Below are 25,138 nucleotides of genomic sequence, written 5' to 3' on the forward strand. Positions count from 1 at the left end.
CATCCTAGGCAGGATAAGCTCCGACAAGATTCAGGCTAATCTCCTGCCTCCGTATCAGTGAAAAGCAAACAGAGCAACTGCCACTGTTTGTAAGTTCTGGGGATGAGACGAGGAGAAGGATGATGGGATTGACCGCATCAGTGAGCTTAGACCACCCCCCTCCTCAGGACCAAGCTAAACAAGTTCTTCTGGGCTGTCCCGTCCATCAGGGCGCTTCAACCCCAGACGGAGAACTTCAATTTAACTGAAGCCATGACCTAACATCACCCACAGTACAGCCGGGGATGAGTGTAATGTGAAGGGTGGTTGCTGAGGAAGACGCTGAAAAAAGACATTTCAACACCGCCGCGGTGTCTGCGGTAACTGGAGCAAGAACAGAGCGATGGGGAGGCCAATGTTGGGAGTTCCTCTCATCCTGCTTGCTGTGATGCTGATGGGCACTGGGGCCAAAAATGTAAGAGATTTACCTTTTTTCTTACTGACACAAAATTGTCAAGAGAGCTGATTTGATTTAGCGAACATCACAGACTCCTATCTGGATATTGCAATGCAAACACTGAATTGTACTGTCTTTTTTTGCAGTAGTGCTTCTATTTCACGCTGTACACACTGGAGACACCTTCCTGTAATCCATTTCCATATTAGACTGCAGAGATTTGATTAGCTGCTGAGCTACAATGGTTTATCTGTGAGCTTTGTTCAAGAAAAACCTAGCAGTGTGTTCACCACTCAGCTTTTATCATAACTGTTTCAACTTGCCCTTTTAAGCAATGCATCGCACAAATGAATTTTCTTCTTGTATATTTAATGCTGTTTAAGATAACTTTACCTTTCTCTTTCTGAAGCTCCCCAAGGTCCCACACAAAAATCCACAGAATCACTGTTTATAGGAGAGCAGCATCATTCTGTAACAGTATGTTTCCTGTTGTGTACAATGCGAGCGCCATATACACAGCCTCAACTCACGTATACAAGGCTGTGATCTGTTTGTAACTGAAATGTCTGTGCTTAACTTCAAACATCTCTTGTCCTGAAGAGAAGCAGGTTTTTTTTTTTTGCAGTCTTGTTTGTGCATTAACTTCATTGTGTACAGTATTCACTCCACTGTGCTATGTTGGTGGGCCTTTTTATGGAAGGTCATGGAAAAAGGGGACAGGATATGGTAGTGGGAAAATAAGCAAAACAGGCCTCACAGCGTCAGAAAAGTTAGCAGAGACATTCATTTAACTATTACTGTAGCTCTAGATTTTTTGTCCATTAGCCTCTCTGAGCCTTTTCCTCTGCTGATAAGCAGAAATGTTTACAGCCTTTAAATTCCACTGTAAGGAGGTTTAACAGAGGAGAATTTATGAATGCTTTGGAAAATTGCTTCCATGAATCCTCCACAAATCCTCCCAAAGTAAACTCCCTTCACTGCGCAAAATAACAAATAACACATTCTCGATCGACACAGTGTTTGTAAAAGTTGCGGTTGATTGTGCAACACACCTGTGGGGTGGACCCTCCTCTGGGATATAGAGCCATTAAACGTGACTCCTTTTGTTTCCAGTTTCCACAATATGGTTGATATAAATGAAACTGGTTTACAGCGGTATGGGGAAGCATGGTTTTCTTCCAAGAAAGGGGGCATGACCGTAAACATTTGGGAACCACTGCTTTCTAAATGGATACAAATTTGAATTAATTGGGCACTTACACAATACATATTGAACACTGTTACAATTTTTTCTTTTTTTAGTGTGTGTGCAATGGGACATCAAGGTGCCGCTGTGATGGAGTGAAAGGCAGCAGGGTGAGTGGATCATCTGTTGTCTGTGTAACACACACGTAGAATTCATCAACACTGGGGTTTACTATTCATATTTGATGTGACTTTTTACTTTGCATTTCCTACTGACATGGCAAAATGTCTTTTGTGGGAAAAGGCCACTTGTATTTGTTGCTACTACCACTTAGATACTATGATTCATTTATCATCGGTGAAGCAGATCTGACAGATTTACAGCGCGACTGTCAAACCTAAAAACACCACGCTGTACAGCAATTTATCACAATCAAAACGCCTCAGGTGCAGCTGCCCGGTGCTACACTAGTCAGATCTTGATAGATCTTAGTTGCATTCACAGCTTTTTTTTAGTGTGTCAACAATCTTTATAAGTATTTTAGCCTTTTCAAGAGAGACCAGCTGTTTCATTTTTAATCAACCTGCAGTTAGCTGAAAGCAGAGAGAGCAGAACACATGAAACCTCTTTAGTCTAATGCAGCTCTCCCTCAGTAATGGACTGCAAAAATTAATTTGACTGTAAAATCTGTATATTTGAAATTCATGGCAAAGAGAAAATAAACATACAATGCGTCTATTTCCATGTGTCCAGCTAAACAACTCAAGACTACGTATTTGTAATATTTACAAAATGTGTTTATTGACCTTCAATGGGGATTGTTTTCATTATCACTTTGTTGAAAATCACTGTCAAAAGCATCACCCACAAAGTGTTTAACAGGTCTTTCAATACGAACAATTTCAACTATTACTGTTAGCTGTTATATGTTTGTTTCCAGTAGCAATATCTTAGTAGTAAAAAAGCTTATATTTTCAACCATGATCAGCTAAAAAACACAGAAACCTGTGATTCTCTCTCTCTCTCTCTCTCTCTCTCTCTCTCTTTCTTTCACATATACTCACAGGGAGACAAAGGTTTTCCAGGAGTTCCAGGTCCCTTGGGGACAGAGGGCCGTCGTGGATCAGATGGTCATCCTGGGCCTTCGGGACCAAAGGTAGAATTTCAGCCGGGCTCTTGTAGCTCCGTCTGTATAATATGTATATCATCCAATCCAACGCTGTTGTCAGAGGGCAACCTTGACTCAAATTGCGTATCGACTGTGCTGAATTACACTTTATCCTTGTTTACCACACATCACTTTTAGTTGTGCTTGTACTACATCTTTCCAGATCACAAAGATTAATTACAGGTTTCTGTCTTTGACAGGGCAACACTGGGCCTGATGGACGGGAGGGGCCAAAAGGCGATCCGGTAACATAACTGTGCTATCCAAGCTTGTGTCTTTTTCTGTGTATATATGATCTGGTCTCAGTGTGTAGACATAACTAAATTCATGTTTAACATGGCTTGTGTATAACATGTATAACAGGGTTCCCGCCTTCTTTGAAAACCTGGAAAAGTTGTGAGAAACGTTTGAAATTATGTCCATAAAAATGTGTGGGAACCCTGGTATGTGTACAGACAAAGTGCAAGCATAGCTCCTGAGTGCCTTTTACAATGTGTACTGGTTTTGTTACTGTCATTACAGGGACCCGAGGGCAAAGAAGGGTTTGCTGGGTCTCATGGTTTACCGGTGAGCTATCTTACTCTCTCATCCATCAGTTTCACTCTGTTCATCATCTGATTTCTGTATTGTGTAAGTGCATGTCCCCGTATAATATGTTTAAAGATGCTTGTTACTTTTTTTTTTTTTAACTTCCGCTGATTATGCTCTTACAGGGTATCCCAGGTCTACAAGGGCCTCCAGGACCCGCAGGGGTCCACGGCTGCAATGGAACTGATGTGAGAAAATATTTCATATTTCAGTATGTCTTTCATGTGATAGTTTCAGCTCATTTGTCAGACGCTCGCACTGCGGAGCTTTGAGTCGAGGGCTTTTCAATTACACTTTCTTCTTACACAACCATGAACCAGTTTTTGCCCCAGTTTGAACCAGTTTTTGCATACTTTGAACACATTATACTTTTAGGGAGAAGAGGGACCTCCTGGTATTCCCGGCGTCTATGGCAGCGATGGAAGTGCAGTAAGTTCTTTATGTTATGTTTAATTATTTCGTAATCAGATACAGTGTTGTGATTTGTTACTGCTCTTAACAACTTTAGTGTTTTGCTTAGTGCTGTACTTAAAATGAACCATCAAGGAATATGAGAACTGTTTGTTCCCTCAGCTTTATCTTTACTTTACAGGGTCCACCTGGCCTGCCTGGACCTAAGGTAATAAAATGTATGCTGCGCCACCCACGGTCAGCTGTTTAGTACTTTTTTGTATTTGGAGAAGAGCGGAACTGCAGAATGGCTCAGCAATTACTGCCTTTCAAGGAGTTTATTAGCAGGATCCTGATGCACCAAGAAAAACATGATGCTGCACTAGCAGGCGCCCTCTCGGCCTCCCCAAGCTCCCAGAGCTCATTTAGTCCGTAGTTCACGTGAGACCAATAACTTGTTTAAAGATTTTTCTTTGTTTTGTTACTTCTATCAAGTCCATCCTTCCACTTTTATTTACAGCAATAAATGTGTTCATTCTCAAATCTAATTTCCAGGACAAATACTTTTCATGTAGTGTTACTAGAGTGTACATTATAGGCGTACTACATCAGAAAGTACGTTTTGCTTGAGAGCATTGTGATCCATAAATAGGCTGTAATTTTACCGTGTGTGTTAAATTTGATTTTGCACTATGAACTGGATCAAAAGTGCTTTCATTTCACCTATGGCATCACAAACAGTACTATACCGTAACTACTGTTGGACAAGTCCATGGCAAAATAAACACTTCTGGGAAGAAAGTGTTCACAGACACCTCAATGACAGTATGCATGATGAGACAGAGTCATCTCCGACAGAGGCAGCCCCTCGTTCTAATTCTGAACCCATGCGTTCATGTCAAGTGCCCAGATACATAAAGATCAATCCTGCAGAGCCCAACTGTGAACTACAACTATGAAGAATTATTACATATTCCATGCAGTACTACTACATACCTGTAATCATCAAGTATTGTAACACTACATTCAGGACTTTTTACAACAACATATTAAATAAACTGACTTCCTTTACTTCACAGGGTGAATCACGGGTATCAGTGAATGCAATACCAGGGCCACCTGGGCCACCTGGGCCACCAGGGAGGGACGGAGGGCGGGTAACTATTTGAAATTACATTAATACTAATGGCGTTCTGTTTCTATAATATTTTCCATCACAGTTAAAGACATTTCCCAAAAAGTAGAGATATAAAAAGTAGTATTAGATTTGATTTTCTTTCTATATTTATGTGTATTTTAGGGAAATCCAGGTTTCCTTGGAGAGGATGGACTACCAGGGGACTCTGGACCACGGGGCTCTGACGTGAGTAACGTTTTTTGGGTTGTCTTGCACAGAGTACATATGGCACCCTGGAATATTTATTGTGTGATGTTTGGCATAACTGCATTCTTTATGAACAGGGGTTTCCTGGTCGTTCTGGGTATCCAGGATCAAAGGTAATGCTTAAAGATATATGGATGAATACTTTAGATATGTATGTACGTGTTTGACAGCTTATACTTGTGATAATGAGTCTAAGTATTTACTGGGGGTCACAGTAAAAACCGCAGCTGGGCTTCTTTGTTTTGTCTTCAATTATCATAGTAAGCAGTGTTCACACTACCCGGGACAGTGGAACACATTTCTGTTGTTTTAGTGATTACTGCTGTTTGGAACACAGTGCTTGTTACTTGGCAGGGCAGTATTTTGGAATGTAGTGTGAACATCTACATGTGATACGACTCTTTTCACACAGTGAAAACGGTGGTGATAAGACGTAGTGTATTAGATGAGGGGCAGTCTAAACCCATCCGTGCGATTCTGTATCAACAAAGACGGTAAACGTGGGAGCCCGACCAAAACCAAACTGAGAGAAAAATGTGAGTTTCTGAGAAAGACTGAGAGAACAGGTTAGTTATATAAACAAGTTACAACGGCTTTCCCATCCTACAGGGTCAAGAAGGCATAGGTGCTACCCCAGGACCTCGTGGACCACAGGTAATTTATCTTTTAGAAACACTGTTACAGTATCAAGGGTTCATTCACTTAAAGAGGAGAGGATGTAGCATCGTATTTATTTATCTCTCACCATTTCAATAACACAATGATAACATTTTCATCATAACGTGCGCATTATATCTTATTTATGTTTACGGATGATCTCAATTTGCTTAATATAGGGGAGACCAGGACCACAAGGCCCACCGGGGCCGCGGGGTCGGATCAAGGAGTTTTTCACTGAGAGTCTCTTGTTAAAGGTAGAGTACAAGACTGAGGTGAAATCAGCAGCAGCATTTATATATTATATATTCCAGGGTGTGGTTTTCCAATATAGTATTGCAGCAACCTTGCACTGTCCTGAATGTGCCTATAAAGTCCATTTGAGACATAGCCACTAAGCCTAATGGTGTCACACTTCACAAGCTGGAGCAGTTTCCACATTTTGCAGGGGCTGTGAGAACAGCAGGCTGTTAAACTCGTATTTAGTCAAGGTTCACAATACTGGCCAGACGGGCTAATTTCTCTTTCATGAAAATGGAAGAAATAAAAGGAAGAAAAGGGAAAAAAGATCTGATAAGGAGTCTGCTGATGTGGTGACCTGATTGTGGTGTAAGAGAAAAAGCTCCAGTGTGTCCAAAATGGAAAGACTCATTCTCGCAGCAGCATCAATGTGCTCAGTAAATTTCATTGTCATGTTTTAATTATAGTTATTAAAATATCTAATGTCTATTCGGGATCAAAATGTTGGACGGACTGGAAGGCGACTGACGTCTTTGCAACTACTGAACCATAACCTGAGGTTTATGTCTTATTCAGGGTGCAAAAGGAGGCAAAGGAGACATAGGAATAAAAGGATGCAAGGGTGAATCAGTAAGTTTATACTCAATGAATGCCATTTTGGGATCTTTGATTTTTTTAGATCTCCTTTCAGATGTTTGTTCTGCCTTGTTGGTGCTGTGTATTTATCTCTCGGATCCCTGTTCTCCTTTCAATCTGTTCTCAGGGAGACCCAGGTTATGGCCATTACAACAAAGGAGCAAAGGGAGACAAAGGACTGGAGGGTCCAGAAGTAAGATACTACATACTATTTATTCCATTCCACCTCGCATTTAAGCCTCCCTGTCTGATTGTGCCTACGTATGAAATGTAGTGGTGTCCAAAAACAATCATTTGCTTTGCTATTCGACTGTTGCACCATATCTTTCTCCCCACAAAGATGAGATGATTCACCGCATCTCTTTGCATTGAAGGGCCACCAGTTAACACTTTGGGAACAGCCTGAGAAAAAGGATGACCAGCCAGCAGAGGGCAGTAATGCAGCATTAAACTCAACGTGATTTGCCCCTTTGCAACACAAGAAAGGGGATAACAACAAATAAGAAACCAGACCCTTATTCATTGTTCCTCTGTCAGTTAAATGTAGTAATGAGCAACACCTGGAGGATAGACAGTAGTGTTGGGAGGCACTCAGCCAACCGGGGGTTTGCTTGATAGCATGTAAAGTGATACGCGTGTTTACTTGTGATTTATGTCGCCAAGTGAATGGCTTCGTGAATAATTTAAAGCTAATTTTAGTGTGCGCAGGTGTGATCAAGAATACAAGGTTATTTGACTGTTATTGTACAATAGGGTTATGCAACGACCCATTTTGCTACGTAAGAAAAACACTGTAACACTTTATGTTATCAGTGGAGGTTGGAGGATGAATTTATTAGTCTCATAGCCTGAGGAAATGAGCTGCTGCTGATGCTTTTGTAACGCTTGCCAGATGGCAGCAGGGCGGACAGGCTGTTGCTGAGGTGGGTATTGACTTTAAATATCCTTTGGGCTCTTCACGGGTTACCTTGCACCTCGCACGGCAGCTGGATTCGCACAATGTCACGAGATCGCTCGAGAAGCGTGGACACCTCCGAGGTGTTTCAGGTCACCAATATCACTGATGCTCAGTAGATATAGGCGCCAATTATGTACTGAGCCGGTTTAATCACCCGCTGTAGAGCACTCCTGTTCTGGGCCATGCACATCCCAGTCAGGATGCTTCCTCCGTGAAAGTTAACAAGAACTTGGCACGGGAATTTGGCCCTCTTTAAGTTTCCTTAAGAAATACAGACGTTTATGAGCTTTCTTCACCAGGATGGAGATGTGTGGTGACCATGTCAGGTTGTTTGTGAGTCCTTGCCTTCTTTTCTCTAAATTCAACAATCAGCTTCTTGGTTTTACTGACCTTTAGCAGTAGGTTGTTGTCTGAGCAACACTATGCAAGGTTATTGATTCCATTGTTCGTAATCCGGGCCAATGATGGTAGTATCACCTGCAAACTTTATATCAAGTTAATGGCCTTAAACCATTTCTACATTTATTTTGTTAAAAATACAGCTTCAGTCCAAGTTACAGTGCACAGTTTCACCACTACACCCTAGGCCCACCCAGCTACAGTGAAGGCTGCTCTGAAAGAAGGGAGAGGGTTGAACTATTGGGACAGAAGAGAGAAGGGTACAGCTTTGCCAAGCCCTGCAAATACATTGACAGCGTTCCTAAAGGGGCCAACATGGTATCGCCACATTTTTCTCTTTTTCATTTAACATGAAGACAGCAAGGACGTCTCAGCTGCAGATTCAAAACTGTCATTTTTTTAGAAATTATTTTATTTCTTTATTTTGAAAGCTCGTGGCATGCACCTGAACTGAAGCACTGCTTTTAAGAGAGGGGCCCCTGCTAATCACATCGCTCCATATGTAATGAAAGAGGGGCCGCCCCCCCCCAATCCATGACTACTGCTTTCATGACTGCTGCCATGTGATGCCAACCAAAACAACACTTTTGATAGTGAAATGAATTAAAGGATGCCCGAGGACCTTCGTAAACTATTTCTTTACAGAAAGCAGAACCTGTCTGTTCCTCACTGCTGTCCTCAATTGTCCTTGCAGGGAAAGCCAGGGAAGGATGGCGATCCCGGACGATCATCTAGGGTACACTGTTCTACAATCATATGAATGTGTATATGTATGCAGAGTCATTATGTTATTATGTGTGTGGCTTTTGAATACAACATCATTTTCTTTAGGGATGGCCTGGCCCCACAGGTGAACCAGGATATCCGGGGACACCAGGAGGGACGGTCAGTGATCTGTTAGTGCCAGAAACAAGCTTTTAATGGGTTGGTGTGCTTTGTGTCATCATCCTTTGATTGTTTACTCCAATATTTAGGGTGAAAAGGGAGATAGGGGTCCCCATGGTCCACCTGGAGATGTGAGTTCATTTTGATGATTTTCTACTGAGTACTCCTGAACTTTATGGTATTTTTAAGCCCGTTTCCAATGCTGTGTTTTAAGAATTAATATTCAGTAAAAGTGTGTTCTACATCACAATTAAATCCCACTGTTCTTGATGATTCAGGATTTCACTATGTGCCCCCTGTGGTTTTTGTTGATAGATATTTGGCCCTTTGACTGAGCCACTCAAAGGGTACCGCGGAGATCCGGGTTTCCCGGGCTCACCTGGGCTCCCTGGTCGTCAAGGTAGATGAACATAATGCTGTGTAATAATTAGCCCATTAAAATGATCAGTACAGTGACTCTAATACAGAAATAACACGAGTTACCATGCTTTTCTCAGGTGTTGAAGGATTCCCTGGACCTGATGGACCTCCAGGTGTGTAGCGAAGAGGCTATTCTCATCCTATCTCTCTATCTCCCTATCACTCTGTACTGTATTTAAAAGGTGCAGTATAACCAGCTATGACTTTTGGTTTCCCTAAATATGTTGCTGACAGTCTCTGAATTTACAATACACAGGCCATTCATCTGGGATTTATGTGCCAGGCCCTAGTGGTCCCAATGGGTTTCCAGGCCCCAAAGGGGACCCTGGGGAGCCAGGGGATATTTATCCGGGACTCCTAGGTACAGATGGGGATGATGGGGATCAAGGGCCTCCCGGGGATCAGGGCCCACCTGGACCTCCTGAAGACAGAAGTATGTGTAAATGTCTTCCTTCTAAAAAGTGATTTAATCTAAACTACTATTACTTCTACTACCACTGATAATACTACTTCTGGTATTTCTCCCACTTTCAGTAATACCGGTAGTTATTTCAAATATCTTGATTAACTCAACACACTTCTTGCATGTGTGATAGTACTGTATGTTTTCTGTTTAGTAAAGCTTTCATTTTTTAAATCTTCTATTCTATAGGCTTCTACGCTGTGACTGAGGACAGTTACCAGACAAATATGTCTACATGGGATCATTTGACATCTTTTTTTTCTTTTATGTAAAAGATAAAACATCCGCAGTTCTTTTTACAGTAATCCACAAAAACATTTTACCTTTATTTCATGGAAAAAAGTGTCAGGCTTTGTGTTGAACAAATAAGCCAACATGTATCTGACACTACATGTTAAAAAGAAAAGCACTTTTTGGAATAAATGTGGCAACTCTGGGACATCCTAACTAGTAGACTGATGAGTGTTGTTGATGTTTGCTTGTAGCTAACAGGATTACCAAAGGTCTCCCAGGAATGAAGGGAACACGAGGTATGCCTGGACCCATGGGATATGATGGGACTTTTGGAATGAAAGGTGGGAAACTATAAGCATCATTCCGAAATGAATTGCTACCATTTAATTTGTTAGATGTCTTCTGACCTGCTAATTCCGTCTTGGTAATAAGCTATGCTTGGAGGCTACAATGTGCAGTTGTTGCTACACAGCAGTTCATGCAGCCCTTTGATGGACTAGAGAGAGTAAAAAAAAGAAAACGTTCCGCAAACATAATATTGTGTAACATGAATGGGACTCACTAAAAATGTTCCTATGGTTATTCTTTGTTCAGGAGTGAAGGGGGAGCCCTGTTATGAGTGTATCGGATCAGGATTCCCAGGACCACCGGGTCCACGAGGCCCACCTGGCATCCCTGGTAAATACGTTCACTTCAAGAAAACACCGATTCTACCAAATCCGTCCTTCTTCTTCCTCTTTTTAAGTTTTACTGGAAATACTGGAGAGTATGAAATGTTTGAAACTGGAGCAGACATTCTATATCTTTCTGTCGCTCAGGATATAATCAAGGACCAGGTGCTAAAGGTGATCCAGGCTTCCCAGGACCTAGTGGCTTACCTGGAAGACCAGTAAGAAAGCATGTCCTACAAAATGTATAGTGTAAATCGGACGCTGACGGGTTACTGCGAGGCAAAGTATCATGGGAGTAAAGTTTAAAGAAATGTATGAAAAGACCCTAAATTAACTCTGTAAGTGGACTACTTGATTACTATAAGCACATTATTTAAAGAGCATTTATAGGAATGATTCTGTCCCGAGCTTTTTAATCCATATAAACGGTTGGTCACTGTAACCATGTTCCTCATAAGCGGTTTCCACTGTAGTTTGTTGTTGTTTTGCTTTGTTTTTTTTTTACAAACACTTGTAAACAATAGTTCTTTTCTGAAGGGTCCTATTGGTCAAATGGGATTTCAAGGCCCACCAGGACAAAAGGGTGACTCATATTCCTACAATAGTCCTGGGATAAAGGGAGAGGAAGGAGACCCGGGACAGCCTGGCAGACCTGGTGCAGATGCCCTCCCTGGGTTTCCTGGACTACCTGGTCGGAAGGGCGATCAAGGACCTCCAGGGGATTCGGTGAGAAGGTTTTGACAGACTTCGGCTTGATGTGCCATATATTTTTGCCATTTTGTGTCACATGTTTATGTTTAAAATGTCTTAAATTCTCAGACATGTGCACAATCCAATCCAACAGATTATGTACTTTTAGTGGCTGTTGGAATAAGTTCTCCATTTTGTCTCTAGTATCCTTTCCATGGTGCAGAGGGAGACCGTGGTTTCCCAGGACCACCTGGGCCTTTAGGCAGACCAGGCCCAGTCGGCTACCCCGGGCCAGTGGGATATGGACCTGCTGGACTGCCGGGAAGTACAGGAGATGTTGGGGTACCTGGCCTGCTAGGACAACCTGGGATTCCCGGTAAAGAAACACATTGACCAATGTACAGACACTTATACATAAACACACAAGATAGAATCCTTTCTTCTCTCACTCCTTTATTGGTAGGCCAGAAAGGCGAACCTAGCCACAGCCACACCATAGGACTTCCTGGACCGCCTGGATTTAAAGGTCTGCCTGGTTCACTTGGAAGCCCAGGTAAGCATAGCTGTATGACTGATTGATTAACGGGTGGATATATAAATGTAAGGATGAATGGGTGGATGGTCTTTAAGTTACCATACAATATATCAATAGAGCGTGTCTCATACTTACCAACAAACATCCAGGTCGTCACGGAGCACCAGGTACCCCAGGAGTACCAGGTTTTCGAGGACAGAAAGGAGAACGTGGTGAGGTGTCATTTCCTGGAAGGCCGGGGATCCCTGGACAGAAAGGTAATCCATGTGCTTTGGAGCTCAAGCCAAAAAAAGACAAGCAGATAACAAATTCAAGATTCTCAGTTCTTCTATTCTATACAATGTATTTGTGTGTGTGTGTGTGTGTGTGTGTGTGTGTGTGTGTGTGTGTGTGTGTGTGTGTGTGTGTGTTGGTCAGGCGACAAGGGGCAACCAGGTCTCCTAGGCTTTCCAGGGAGGGGCTTGCCCGGTCGGCCAGGGTCACAAGGCCTTCCTGGCGCTGCAGGACTGAAGGTCAGAGACACAAACAAAATCTGCCATGTATTTTGTCTACTATGTAGTAGTATACATCTGCATTAAATATATATATAGTACCGTATTGGCCATTTATGTGAAAGCAAAGTAAAAAGTAAAACTAAAGGTTTACTGTTTTAACACCTGACTCCAGGGTTTACACTGTAATGCATATGCAGATGTAAAACAGAAGATATGTTATCTCAAAGGTCCCTTGTAATGATATCTGTCTGAATATGATGTCATTTCTGTTGTGGGAGATTAGACAGAGAGCTTGATGAGAAGATCTCGAAACAGTGAATAGGAAGCTAAAGTCTGTAGTCGTATAGTTTAGAGACTTGAAATCAGTAAACAACTAGCCTGGCTCTGTCCAAAGGCAACAAAATCTGACTACCAGTATTATGCGTATTATTTTACCGGTAGTGTTTGTGCTAAGCTAACCGGCTCGTGGCTGTGGTTCAATTTATGTTATACGGACATTAGAATGGTAAGTGTTATGGAGATGTTGTGTGTTAAGTGTTACGTCTGTTATGGAGAGAATATCAGTTTGGTTTAATTAAGAGAACAAGCAGAAAAGTGAGATTTTTTTAAAAAAGTGTCATGACTTTATTGGTTGTACGTTATATTTACTAGGGCAGATTAAAATCATCGCTAAAGACCCACCTTTTGTAAGGAAGTAACAGATTTGCAGGACATCCAAGACGTTCGGTAGTATTTCATTTGTTTTTTTTAAAATTGATTTTGTGTCTCTGTAGCACCTTTTGCTGCCATAAATGATGTATAGAGTATAATAAAAGTTCACCCCTGTTAAGGACTCTTCAACAGGAACAGACAGCTGTTTCAGTACCACAGACAGCTCCCTCTGACTTCTATGCAGATAATAGTTTCTCTGTGTTTGACAGTAAAGTGAAAAGTCATGATAGACAAATTGCACAGCACTAGAACAATGGCATACTGCAAGCACATGTGTCAATATGAATAAATAAATACTCAGGGTGACGGTGGGCCTGGACACCGTGGCCCCCCAGGACGCCCTGGGCCTCCAGGAGAAGACGGAGCTCAGGGGCCCGTAGGAGATCCTGGGATCCTTGGCCAACCTGGTAACCCAGGAGTACATGGAAATCTAGGTTTTCCAGGAGAAAAGGGTACAGTACTCATGAATCATATATAAATCTGCAGCCTGCAGAGAGACAGCAATACTTGTATGGTTCAAACACAGACACATGTGCATTCAATCATACATATTCATACAAAGACATCTATTAAGTGCTTGATTCTATGTTACGTACAGGAAGTAAAGGTTCTGTAGGCCCCCCAGGACTACCTGGTAACAAAGATTCATGTAAAGGTGGTGTACCTGGGCCAAGGGGACCACAAGGACCAGATGGGTATCCAGGACATCCAGGTCAGTGCATATTGAAGTCATGTGATGTACTTATCTGACAGCTCCAGAGGGACAAAGAATGCAGAAGGTGAAAGATAAAAAAGGACAAATTGTGGAAATGTCTTCCCCATAATTCAACGCTGTCCAACAAATTTAGACAGAATAAAGACTTTTTCATCATCCCCTTACCTCCCTATTGTCCTCTGCTCCCCACCTCTATTTTGTTCTGTCCCCCTGTCTCTCCTCTTCCAGGACCCAATGGCTCCCCCGGTGAGAAGGGGAACCCAGGTTTGCCAGGGTTTGGTCGTCCTGGCGTCCCCGGTGAACCTGGTGTTCTTGGGCCATCAGTGCCAGGTTCACGTGGGCTCACTGGACAGAAAGGGATCGAGGGACAAAACGGCCTGCCCGGTCAACCAGGTATACGGCATTGTTTCTCTGACAGGCTAAAAGGCGTTTGAGTATGTTTGATTCTTTAATACATGACAGATATGAAGTGAAGGTGGTCAACTTTTGAATTATTTGTTGGTATTCCCTGCCTTAACCATATTATGATATATCAGCAAACATTATATCCATTATATTGTAGAATATTGTATGTATTTGTAGACTTACAGCTTGTTTTCATTTGCATTTCCTCAGGACTGAGAGGAGACCCTGGACCAGATGGGTTACCAGGATATGGACCAGATGGGTTGCCTGGAACTATAGGACCACCAGGCCAAATAGGTAAAGCACAAATGCAAACACACACACACCTTCACATACAAATGGATCACTGTACCATATATCAACTACACATGTTTTAACATAGATAGATAGATTAAGAAAGTTAAAAAGTCTTGCGTCAGAACTGAAACAATGGTTGATTCGCTGTAATTTTATGTGAGGTGTACAGTTACAGTATGATGGAGTCAACGCCCCCATGATTGTTTCCAGGTGGCCCCGGCCCAGATGGAGCCAGGGGTTCCTGGGGCCCTCCAGGTATGAATGGTGAACCAGGTCCCAGAGGTCCTCCAGGCCTTGCATCACCACAACCAATAGACGCTGTTGGGCCCCCAGGGGACCCTGGCAATCCAGGTAAGCTTTAGTAAACTTTTCCCATTAAAATATCATTCCACAAACCATTATAACTCAAATGTTTTTTGAGATCTTTTTTTAACTCAGATTTTGGTACCTCAGGACATGTGAAGTCATAAATGCAGTCTTTGTGAGTCGTACTGTGATATTGTTTAGTGTAGCCTATAACTCTATCTGTACTTTGTCAGGTTACCCGGGTCTATCTGGTGCCAATGGAGATACTGGAAGTATTGGACCAAAAGGGCGGAGAGGGACAGCTGGAGCACCAGGGGGTCCTGGACAAAGAGGTTTGAATTTAGTTTCACATTTGTAACTATATAATTGTGAGTATTTTGGTTCACTAAATCATCAAGTTTTGAGACTTAATTTGTGCTGTGTGCCTTTCTCTGTCCAGGTCCTCCAGGTGATCCAGGTGTTGATGGACTAGTTCTCTCAGGAGGAAGTCGAGGACCTGCTGGAGCTCCAGGAGACCCAGGAGTCAAAGGGCCTCCAGGTAAGCCCTAAACGGGCTCACAAATGAAAGTATAGTAATACTACTAAATAGCTCTACATTTGCAGATTTAGATTACCATTAAAGGGTCACAACATAGGTGTAAAATGTATATTTTTAACAATCTAGTAGTACACAACTGCAGCTGTAGATATCAAGGTCTCTTTCAATGTATCTTACCAAAAATATCTTTTTTGTTTTAACCTTCACAGGCCCAAGGGGAATAAAAGGAGATCAAGGAATCTTTGGGGGGCCAGGTCCAGATGGTGCACCAGGTCCAACTGGTAACAAAGGCATTAATGGAGAGCCAAATTACAATGGGTATGGATGGCCTGGACCAATAGGACAAAAGGTACAAATCACTGGTGTAGAAAGTCTTTGTAGAGTACAATGTCGTAAAATAAGAAAATAATGATGATTTCTCTCTCTTCTCCTCTTTGTCGCTCTTCTTGTCCTCAGGGTGAACCAGGATCAACCAATCCTTATGTGATGAAGGGTCAGAAAGGGGAACCTGGTTCTTTTGGACCTCTAGGTTTACCAGGAAACCGTGGAGCCAAAGGAAACCCAGGGCCAGATGGACTAAATGGTTACTACTGGTCATGAAAATAAGGCAATTTATGATTTTTGAATGTTTTGCTCATAATCGGTTAACCTCTCACCTCTCTCCTGACCCTCACCCTGCTCTTCCAGGTCCATCAGGCTATCAAGGGCTTAAAGGTTCAGATGGACCTCCAGGAAACAAAGGACGGACAGGACCCAATGGACCGGCAGGTAAAGCCTCTTTAGAAGTACTTGATTTTAAATATTATATTAAAGAAGGAACCCTTATATTTTACTGAATCAATGAACAACACATGCCTGTGCTGCCTACAGTCTAATCTTTACTCTCATCATGTTTAAAAGGCAAGGAACTTGTATCGGTATTGTTCACTGTTCTATTTCATTTGTATTTTCTTTGAAGCTTGACCTCAGCCTTCCTTTTTTTCGTGCCTCAGGTGACCCAGGCCTGCCGGGTGTCGGTAGTTATCCAGGTGCTAAAGGCGATCAGGGCCGGGATGGGATCCCTGGACCACCAGGGCAGAAAGGAGACACTAGTAAGAGGAATCCTGTATGAAAAGTCTTGCAAGGCTCTATGAGCTCATGCACATCCTGTATATTACACACCTACAAACATCATAGTCTGTATTTTTTGTATGGCCTGCAGAAAAAGATGTCTTTCATGGCTACTGACAAAACTCACCTGTCCTTCCATCTCTCCTCCGTAGACATTATAGGAGGGACACCTGGTAGACGTGGTGACACAGGTCAACAAGGTGAGTCTCAGGTAAATGACGTCATCCTTTTCAAGAATTTTACAAAATTGTGTCAGTCGTATATTTTTATACTTAGCGTGACACTGGTCGAGAAAAACCTCAGATTTATGGCCTGGGTTTTACACTCCACGTGTAATGATAGTGCCCATATGATGACTGTTGTGTACATGTTTCTCACGAACACCTTCATAAAAACCTTAAAATGTTCTAAGGTTAAATGCCAAATACCCATATATAACACATGCTCATCACTATTTGCATCATTGTGGTTTAGATCAAATATACAATGATACAATTATGATCTAATACCTTAAATCTTTACAAAAATGTTGTCTATATAGATAGAGACCAACAAAAAAAACAGCATTCTTCACTGCTGATTAGTACTGTTGTTGACATTCGTGCACATCTGTATGTTTCTACACTGTAGGTCACCCCGGGAACCCTGGTCCCCCTGGCTTGTCTCTCTCAGGGAGTCCTGGACCAATAGGAGACAGAGGATTTCCAGGTTCAACTGGGGTCTCTGGTCGGAAAGGACAACCAGGAAGGGAAGGGGCTTGTGTTCCTGGGTCAAAAGGAGACCACGGTCATCCTGGCAATCCTGGTGGCCCAGGTGAGGATGCACTGCTGGTGGACTTAAGGGTCTCACATACCTTTTTCTGGAAGTGACACTAAATCATAGCACAATATCAGGACTCAAGAGGTTATTATACATGATAGAACTCTTCTTAATATATTGGATGTAACCTGATATTCTGGGGTAGCCATTTTCTTCATAATGCTGTTAAAAATGTCAAAAGAAACTACCAAAATATATTTAAACATATTAGTTCCTTATATTCTTTGCTTGGTTCTCAGTTGTCACATCTGTACTTTCATGATCATTAAATCATCTCTCCTCCCTGCTGTATATGTAGGTTATCGTGGCTTACCTGGCCTTCCAGGTCCCACAGTGCCGGGGTTAAAAGGAGACAGAGGGAACCCAGGTCTTACAGGAGCCCCAGGCTATAGTGGACCACGAGGAGATCCAGGCCCTCAAGGGCCATCGGTAAGTGAGCCTTACATTTATCTTTTGAAAAAAAGAGTCTTTCAAAGGAGAATTAAGAGTCAAGCCCAATTTTATACATTCATATTTATATTTAACAAATGAGGTGTGATTTTCTTTTCAAACAAACATTGAAACAAACAAGAATACACAAACAAAACATTAGAGAATCTGTTTAAAAGGTGTGCCTTTTCTTTCAACAGAATAACCAAGATCAGATTACTTTTAAGCACCATCTGCAGTTGTATCACAACTGAAGCTCAGTCTTCCAAATCTTGCTGCTCTTCCAAAAGTCTAATCTTTGACCTTTCATTGTTTCATTTGCCTCCTGAGGGTCCAAGAGGCAGACCTGGAGGCCCGGGACCAGTAGGTGATTCTGGTCCTCCTGGAGTCCATGGGCTCCCTGGTAATCTATCATTTCAATTATAGCCTAGAGATCAGGTATTCGCTTTGAATTCTTCCCCAGACAACAGCAGATCTGTCACCACAGAAGAGTAACAGTCATCAAAAACAATTCATTTATGTTCACGCAACTGAGATGAAATACAAATTGTACAGAAAACAAAGCGGACGGAGAAGATTTCACTTTTCTTCCGTGATATCCAATAAAATGGGATTTATGCAATAGGGTGTGATGGGCAAGTCAATTCCCTTAAAATCTATTCATGACTTGTGTGTTTTAGGTGTCGAGGGAGACCCTGGATACACCCCTGGCCCTCCTGGTCCACCTGGGATGAAAGGCTTTCATGGACGACCTGGTGCGGCAAACGTTTGTCTTACTACTGTTCAAAATAACCAGGAATAAAACTGAGCCTTGTGATTATCTTTCAGACGTAATACACTTCCACATCTTAACAGACATCAGTTAGGACTCGCAGCAAAGATGCAATACTCTGCCCCATCACCGTCAGATTACCTGTCTAGCACTTGATTACGTTAACTGTTGTCCCATCTGCAATACTGGCATTAACTCATTCTAGATCAGCCATGGCACACAGGCATTATGTATTGTGGGAAATAGCTTTGCAAATGCTCCTGCTGTGTCACTACAGGATTAAAAGGTGATCCAACATATGCCAGGGTGATATATGAACCAGGACCTCCTGGCTCACCTGGTCCCTTTGGCAATCGAGGAGCCCCGGGGAACACTGGACCATCAGGACCACCAGGACAACCAGGTCCAAAATAATATTTCAGCTTAATCTATGCATTGATTTTTAAGATGAGCTATTTTTTTTTCTCTCTCTCTATTTGTAAGGGACAAGAACAGAGACACCTTGACAATTGCTGAAGCAGTGTGCAATGTTTTATATATGTGTGCATGGCTGAAGCTCATTTCCAACACCAGTCCCTTGATGGGCATTGATTTCTGTCCCAGGTCAGCCAGGCGTCAAAGGCCAGCGTGGTTCCAGCCCAGATGGCCATCCTGGATTTACTGGACTCAAAGGAGACAAAGGACAAGCAGGACTGCCAGGTGTGTGCATGTGTGTGGGTTAAAAGGTGTGTTTGTGTGTGCAGACCAGATTTTATGTCGTGATAATAACTATAGGAATTTGCTGTGATGCCCGTCTAAAGTACATGTGACCACTGCACTGGGCATGTGAGGGATTTAGCGGAAGACCTGAACCTTGTGTCACACCATCCTGGTGACGTTCCATATTAAAAATACACTTCTCAGTCCAACAGTGAGCGTTAGCAGTGACTAAGACTGAAGTACATCTCCCTACCCCCCCCAAAAATGTTTTTAATCCTCTGCAGGTTCAGAAGGCAGACCTGGAGACTCAGGCAACAAGGGTCATCCAGGGTTGCCAGGCAGAGGTGGTCCAGGTTATGTTGACAGTTTCCTGATAGCCAGACACAGTCAGAGCACAAGTGTCCCTGACTGCCCTCGTGGCACCAGCCTCATCTTCTCTGGTTACTCCTTCCTCTTCATCAATGGAAACGAGAGAGCTCATGGTCAGGACCTTGGTAAGCACGGAAACCTTCCTTCCTCAACAGAAACACTGTGCAGAGTCTGCATCTTAAAAACCCCGTGTCTTTGCTGTTTGCTTGGGTCATTTCGTGACCCCGTCTCTCAGGCACCATGGGAAGCTGTCTCCCCCGTTTCTCCACCATGCCCTTCCTGTTCTGTGACACGGAGAGTAACTGCCGCTATGCGTCTCGTAACGACTACTCCTACTGGTTGTCCACTGACACTCCAATGCCTACCAACATGGCCTCCATCACAGGGGATACTCTGGCCTCCTACATCAGCAGGTGGGGCAGGAGCATGCACACATAGACATATCAATTACTTGGGGCAGTTTTAATGTGGATTTCTGTATGCATGTGTGGTTTAGGTGCTCAGTGTGTGAAACCACCTCCAACGTCATAGCCGTCCACAGCCAGACAACTCTGACACCCGAATGTCCCCGAGACTGGGAGTCACTATGGACTGGATACTCATTTGTCATGGTAAAGAAGTCTCTGTTTGTTTTTTCAACCTGGTTCTTCTCATATGCTATTATTCATGTAACTTGACCTTCATCCGTTCTAGCAAACGGGTGCTGGAGCAGAGGGCTCCTCCCAGCCCCTGGTTTCTCCCGGCTCATGTCTGGAAAGTTTCCGCCAAGTGCCGTTCATCGAGTGTCATGGCAGGGGAACTTGTAACTACTATCCTGATTCCTATAGCTACTGGCTGGCCTCCCTGGACCCCAACAGCATGTTCAGGTAAACTCTTCCCATCTCTGTTAACAGTCGTGGATGCATGCTATGGGGCATGACTCTCTTTCGCAGTTTAAATTGTATTATTCACACGGTTGGGTGTTTCGTGATGACACAAACAGCTGCAAAACCAAAAACCCCACGTATGATTTCTAATGACATTTCTAACATTGGGCTTGTGTGTGTGTGTGTGTTTTGTTCTCTCCTATAGTAATCCTGTTCCTCACACAGTGAAGGGACCTTCTCTACAAAGTGTCATCAGCCGTTGTCGGGTCTGCAGGAAACCATGGCAACCAACAGATGACAGACGTGGGGACAATTTTTAGAATTCCTTATTTTCTTTTTCGATGTCATTTGAGATCTGAAAATATGAGAAATGTGAGATGAAATAGTCTCAGCAGTTTGTAGCGTGTGTTTATCTGTTTGTTACACTGGTGCGAGTTACAAATCTGTGTTCATGAGTCTTAGCTGTGAATAAAATACATTTCAAGCAAATTGCCAATCACTGTGATTGCAGGTGTTATATAAGCTCTGATAACAGTGCATATTAAAAGTAATGACACATTTAGTGAGTCATATCTTATCGAGGCTGTGGTGGGCCACCTGTGTGAAATTATTCCTGTGACACACGTGGGCCTCAATACCAGCTAATAGCAGTGATAAAGGTGCTGCTAGTTGTTGTACTAGTAGCAATAGCACCACTGTGCCCAATTCAGTTAGTCTTTTCTTTGAAATGTGTTGTTTTCATTCAGTTTTACTTTAATTGTCAGTGACACGTTGAACGCAGGCCATCTGACCATGGTCGAACCTAAATTCTGACCATGTGTGCCGTCATTGATGAAAGCACAACGCCATTCTCCTATGTTGCCATGTCCATGTGACTAAAGGTGCCTTGGATACAAACATGCACCAAATGTTATGATTTTATGCAGACGACAGCCATGGCCACTGAGAAATAATTATCCATGCGGCGCTGTAAAAATAAATGAGGTCACAGATGACACACATGTTCCTATGATACCTGGAGAGGCGGCATGTTGTAAATGTGACGCTCTCGCTTTGGAATTGTTGGGTTGTTGTGTTTTCACACGCAAATATTGAGTCATTTGTGCCCTCAGTCTAAAAGCATTTATTTTCAGTTCCGGCATGTTAAATGGTGCATGGAAAGGATTAAAGCTTATGACTCATACAGCCTGCAACTTTCTCCAGTCCATTTCTAAATGAAGTGTCGGAAGGCTCCCTCTGTAGCTTTGAGACAAAAAAATGCACATCTTGAGAGATATATTGTGGAATGTTTTTTTTTTGTTGTTTACATCCCATCTTTCTCATTTTGCTTTGTCAATTGCAGGAAAAGACATTCAAATAAAATATGAATGAAGAGAAATAATGACTGTTTTAATGGTACGTTAATCTGCCTGTTGATTCCACATGTGACCAGTGGTTTGAAAGAAGCTGTGATCAAAAACAAAGACGCTAATTTGCAATCCAGAATAGCTTCATTCCTCTTCAACATCTTATTTCTCTGCATTATCCACTCAGACAAGTATCAGCAGAGCTATACCTCCCGAAGGAGCAGTCACTCAAGCTCACTCATGCATATATGTCACTGGGATCAATAGATGCAAACTCCACATGCAGCTAAATGCAAAAAAGGTACAACAGTGTCCTCAAACAACAGTGTTCAAAATGCCGTTGCTTTTTGGCACGCATATTCCAAGGCATCGATTGCTCAGAGTCGGAAATAACAAGCAGCCTTGTGCGCTTATGTAAGGGAGGCAGCTAACACAAGTCGCTGCTGAAGAGGAGCTGAACCCTCTTAAGGGAATTAAAAAACCTGTGATGAAGTATCACACTGACTATCACATTTATTTTTGACATTTTTAGAGCAGAATCACGACTCATTAAAAGTAGAGTCCCGGCACATCTGACAAAACAAAAAAGAAAAAATGATAACAAGCAGCAACTCCTTGAAAGCCGCCTTAAATTAAATCAGTGTTACATGGCCTGGTGCAGACAGCTGTCAGCATGGACAGAAACACGGTTGCTGTAAAGTGCTCTCGGTAGCCTTCTTAACAGGATTATTCTGCACACGACAGTGCACTTACTAATTGTTTAGGCAGCTATATTAGGCTTCTACACTTCTATAATTGGGTTAGAATGGCGATATGTTGAAAGGTTGATGCGCTTCAAGGTTGTCTCCTGAGAAGGACACGCGTCCTTTTTTCTCTCCACATGTGCCTCACATGGACCAGAGAACGTCTGTTACAGAGACATTACACTCACACTGGTTACTAGGTGTTTATTTAGGTAACATCCTCACACAGGAACAACCGTTAAAACGCATCATTTCCAGTCACTTGCAGCTGTCATGAGGTAGGATGCGATTGGATTGTGTCCATCCACTTTAGTGTGTATCTATGTTTGTTATCACATTTAGTTTCAAACGGAATTTACAACTTTAGAAAGTCTTATGACCTACTTTGCGTTTACATTTATCTTTTAAAAAAGAAAACTGACTTGATGCACATTAAAAACACGGTGACTTTAAAGGCAAGGGTTGTAAAATCTTCAGACCATGAAATGCAGTTGCTTATTTACAGTATGTGCCATTGCAAAATCATAGCCTGTGAGAAATGTTCCCTAATTTAGATGCAGTAGAACTGTTAAGTGAAACAGAGCAGAAATCTCATTAAGGGATGAACAGAACCAACTCACAAGGGTGTAAGGAATGATGAATTGACCTTTATGGCCTCTATATATCCCAGTGTCTCTGCGCTGGCCGTTGATTCAACTTTTACGACGCAGCAGGGTTAATGAAATCATTGTTTTGCCCCATGTCAGCGTCATTAATGTTTTATTTTACGCGAGTGCACATTTCACTTCGCTTACAGGGATTTGCTTTTAAATTAGAAGGCAGAGGGAATCTTTCACATTTGCAAGTTACGCCAATGGCAGCATTTATTTAGACCTCTTGTCTCACTCCTAATGACGACTGTAAATTACATGGTACACGCTTCAGTGCATTGATGGGGGGCTGAAAACACAAAATTGAGGCTGATCCGCATGCAAACAACCTGCTCACTCCTCCTCCTTTATTGGGCCTAGGTACCACTTTAAAAGGAGACGTCTCTCTGTGCCAGTGAGACCAGCGGTGGATGTGGTGTTGTCTTGCCAAGAAGAATTATCTCAACAAGAAGCACACAAGCAAGATATCCCAAAGAAGGATGGCCCACATCTTGTGCATCTTTGCACTTTTGTGTTTTGCATTGTGTGTTGCGGAGGATACAGAGACTGAGCTGGGATTTAAAGACCTCCAACTTCAGCCAGACTCATTGCCGTGGCTCGACAAATTACAAGACAAACAAGTAAGACGTTTATATTTTTCTCCATAATGTGCCTCACGCTTAGACCTACACAACACCATCCTTCCTCTCAACGGTTGAAACCAGGCCGCAAGTCCCAGCTACGATCACACTGCAGGCATCAGGATGTCCTGTCTACTATTTGTTATATGTATACCACTTGTCTGTACTTGTGCACACACATTTGATTTATTTTGATCTTTTAAAAGGATCATTTTATCCCCATGTGAGTCATTGTGGATGCTGCCAGAGCTACCTGTCCGATTACTGTCATTTGATTATCCTCAGAGCTGCAGCGCCATGAAATTGCAGATTAGAGATTAGATTACTAACACACGTTTGCATTTCCCTTTCTGGCTGTGAGCAATAAATGAAAAAGTTCTGTAGTGTTCAATAAGCCGATATACATTTTGGTAGAAATTCCCATTTCCCTGAAGTACAAACATGGTGAAGAAAAAAAATGTAAAAGCCTGTGAGTGTTCAGAATCATTTCAGTTAATATTTTCCTCCCTAGGAATCGACAAAGAAACTGAACTTGATGGAATGGCTTTATAAACTCTCCAAATATGAAAATGGAAATATCCTCAAAGGACCCACAGACACGGAGCAACAGGAGAAGAATCGGCGTGGACTGGGCACGATGTCTCGCAGAGTTGGTTGCAGAGTCTTCTTCTGGAAATCCTGGACTGCCTGCTAACTTCCATCAAAACAATCCGATGGATATTTCTCTTCACTCACACTTTTTAACATGTTGTTTTCTCCTGACATAGGCCTACTTGATTTATTGCTGCTTTATTAACCCTCATCTTGCATCATGATGAAGACATAGATTACCTTAAGTGCTCTGCCTGTGTTCATTTGACCCAATATGCAAATTAACTGTAACTTTTCTGAAATAATTATATATATTTTTCCCCAGCTTACATTGATTACATAACTAATAACGTTTAGAGAATAAATGAGATAGTCCCATACAACCATTCCACTGCATTACGTCGAGCTTCATATGCTTCACGCTCACGTGAATGTTCTATGATGATAGCTTATCAAATACATAACATTATGGCAGCTTTAATTAGCTTCCGCCTCAAATCAAACTGCCTGTGACTATAAAGCACGGGGGAACACTATTGTGTGACTGTATCTGTTCACTGCATACACAGCTTTCACTTCATTTAATGAACCTACAGCAGCCACTAAAGCCAGCATTATTGGTGCCACTTCACCAAAACAATTAGAAAGACAGCTTCTCCACACAAATCTTGGCCTGTCTTTCCAGCATTCTGCCAGCTCACTTGAAATAAAATTCTGT

General features: G+C 42.4%; 1 protein-coding gene across 1 annotated transcript; it reads left to right on the top strand.

Annotated features, from left to right (window-relative positions):
- Positions 1–1,628: 1,628 nt before the first annotated feature.
- On the top strand, positions 1,629–20,913 carry LOC306706091 (uncharacterized protein; the record flags this gene model as incomplete). The annotated part of the gene is made up of 46 exons (XM_079173000.1): positions 1,629–1,634; positions 1,739–1,792; positions 2,689–2,778; positions 2,991–3,035; positions 3,313–3,357; positions 3,504–3,566; positions 3,754–3,807; positions 3,971–3,997; positions 5,069–5,131; positions 6,813–6,878; positions 8,737–8,778; positions 9,017–9,058; positions 9,258–9,327; positions 9,425–9,460; positions 9,604–9,780; positions 10,296–10,385; positions 10,639–10,722; positions 10,863–10,933; positions 11,253–11,441; positions 11,610–11,781; positions 11,869–11,958; positions 12,090–12,197; positions 12,358–12,452; positions 13,447–13,597; positions 13,744–13,857; positions 14,089–14,253; positions 14,476–14,562; positions 14,773–14,913; positions 15,102–15,200; positions 15,308–15,406; positions 15,616–15,755; positions 15,863–15,989; positions 16,094–16,174; positions 16,399–16,497; positions 16,669–16,716; positions 17,147–17,329; positions 17,634–17,764; positions 18,095–18,167; positions 18,445–18,519; positions 18,814–18,939; positions 19,140–19,235; positions 19,520–19,729; positions 19,840–20,017; positions 20,101–20,215; positions 20,298–20,470; positions 20,676–20,913. 46 exons carry the CDS (start codon positions 1,629–1,631, stop codon positions 20,788–20,790), a joined length of 4,605 nt encoding a protein of 1,534 aa, XP_079029126.1. The 3' UTR covers positions 20,791–20,913.
- Between the last annotated feature and the right edge of the window lie 4,225 nt (positions 20,914–25,138).

Source organism: Pholis gunnellus (genome assembly GCF_910591455.1).
Source record: "Pholis gunnellus genome assembly, chromosome: 14".
NCBI lineage: Eukaryota > Metazoa > Chordata > Actinopteri > Perciformes > Pholidae > Pholis > Pholis gunnellus.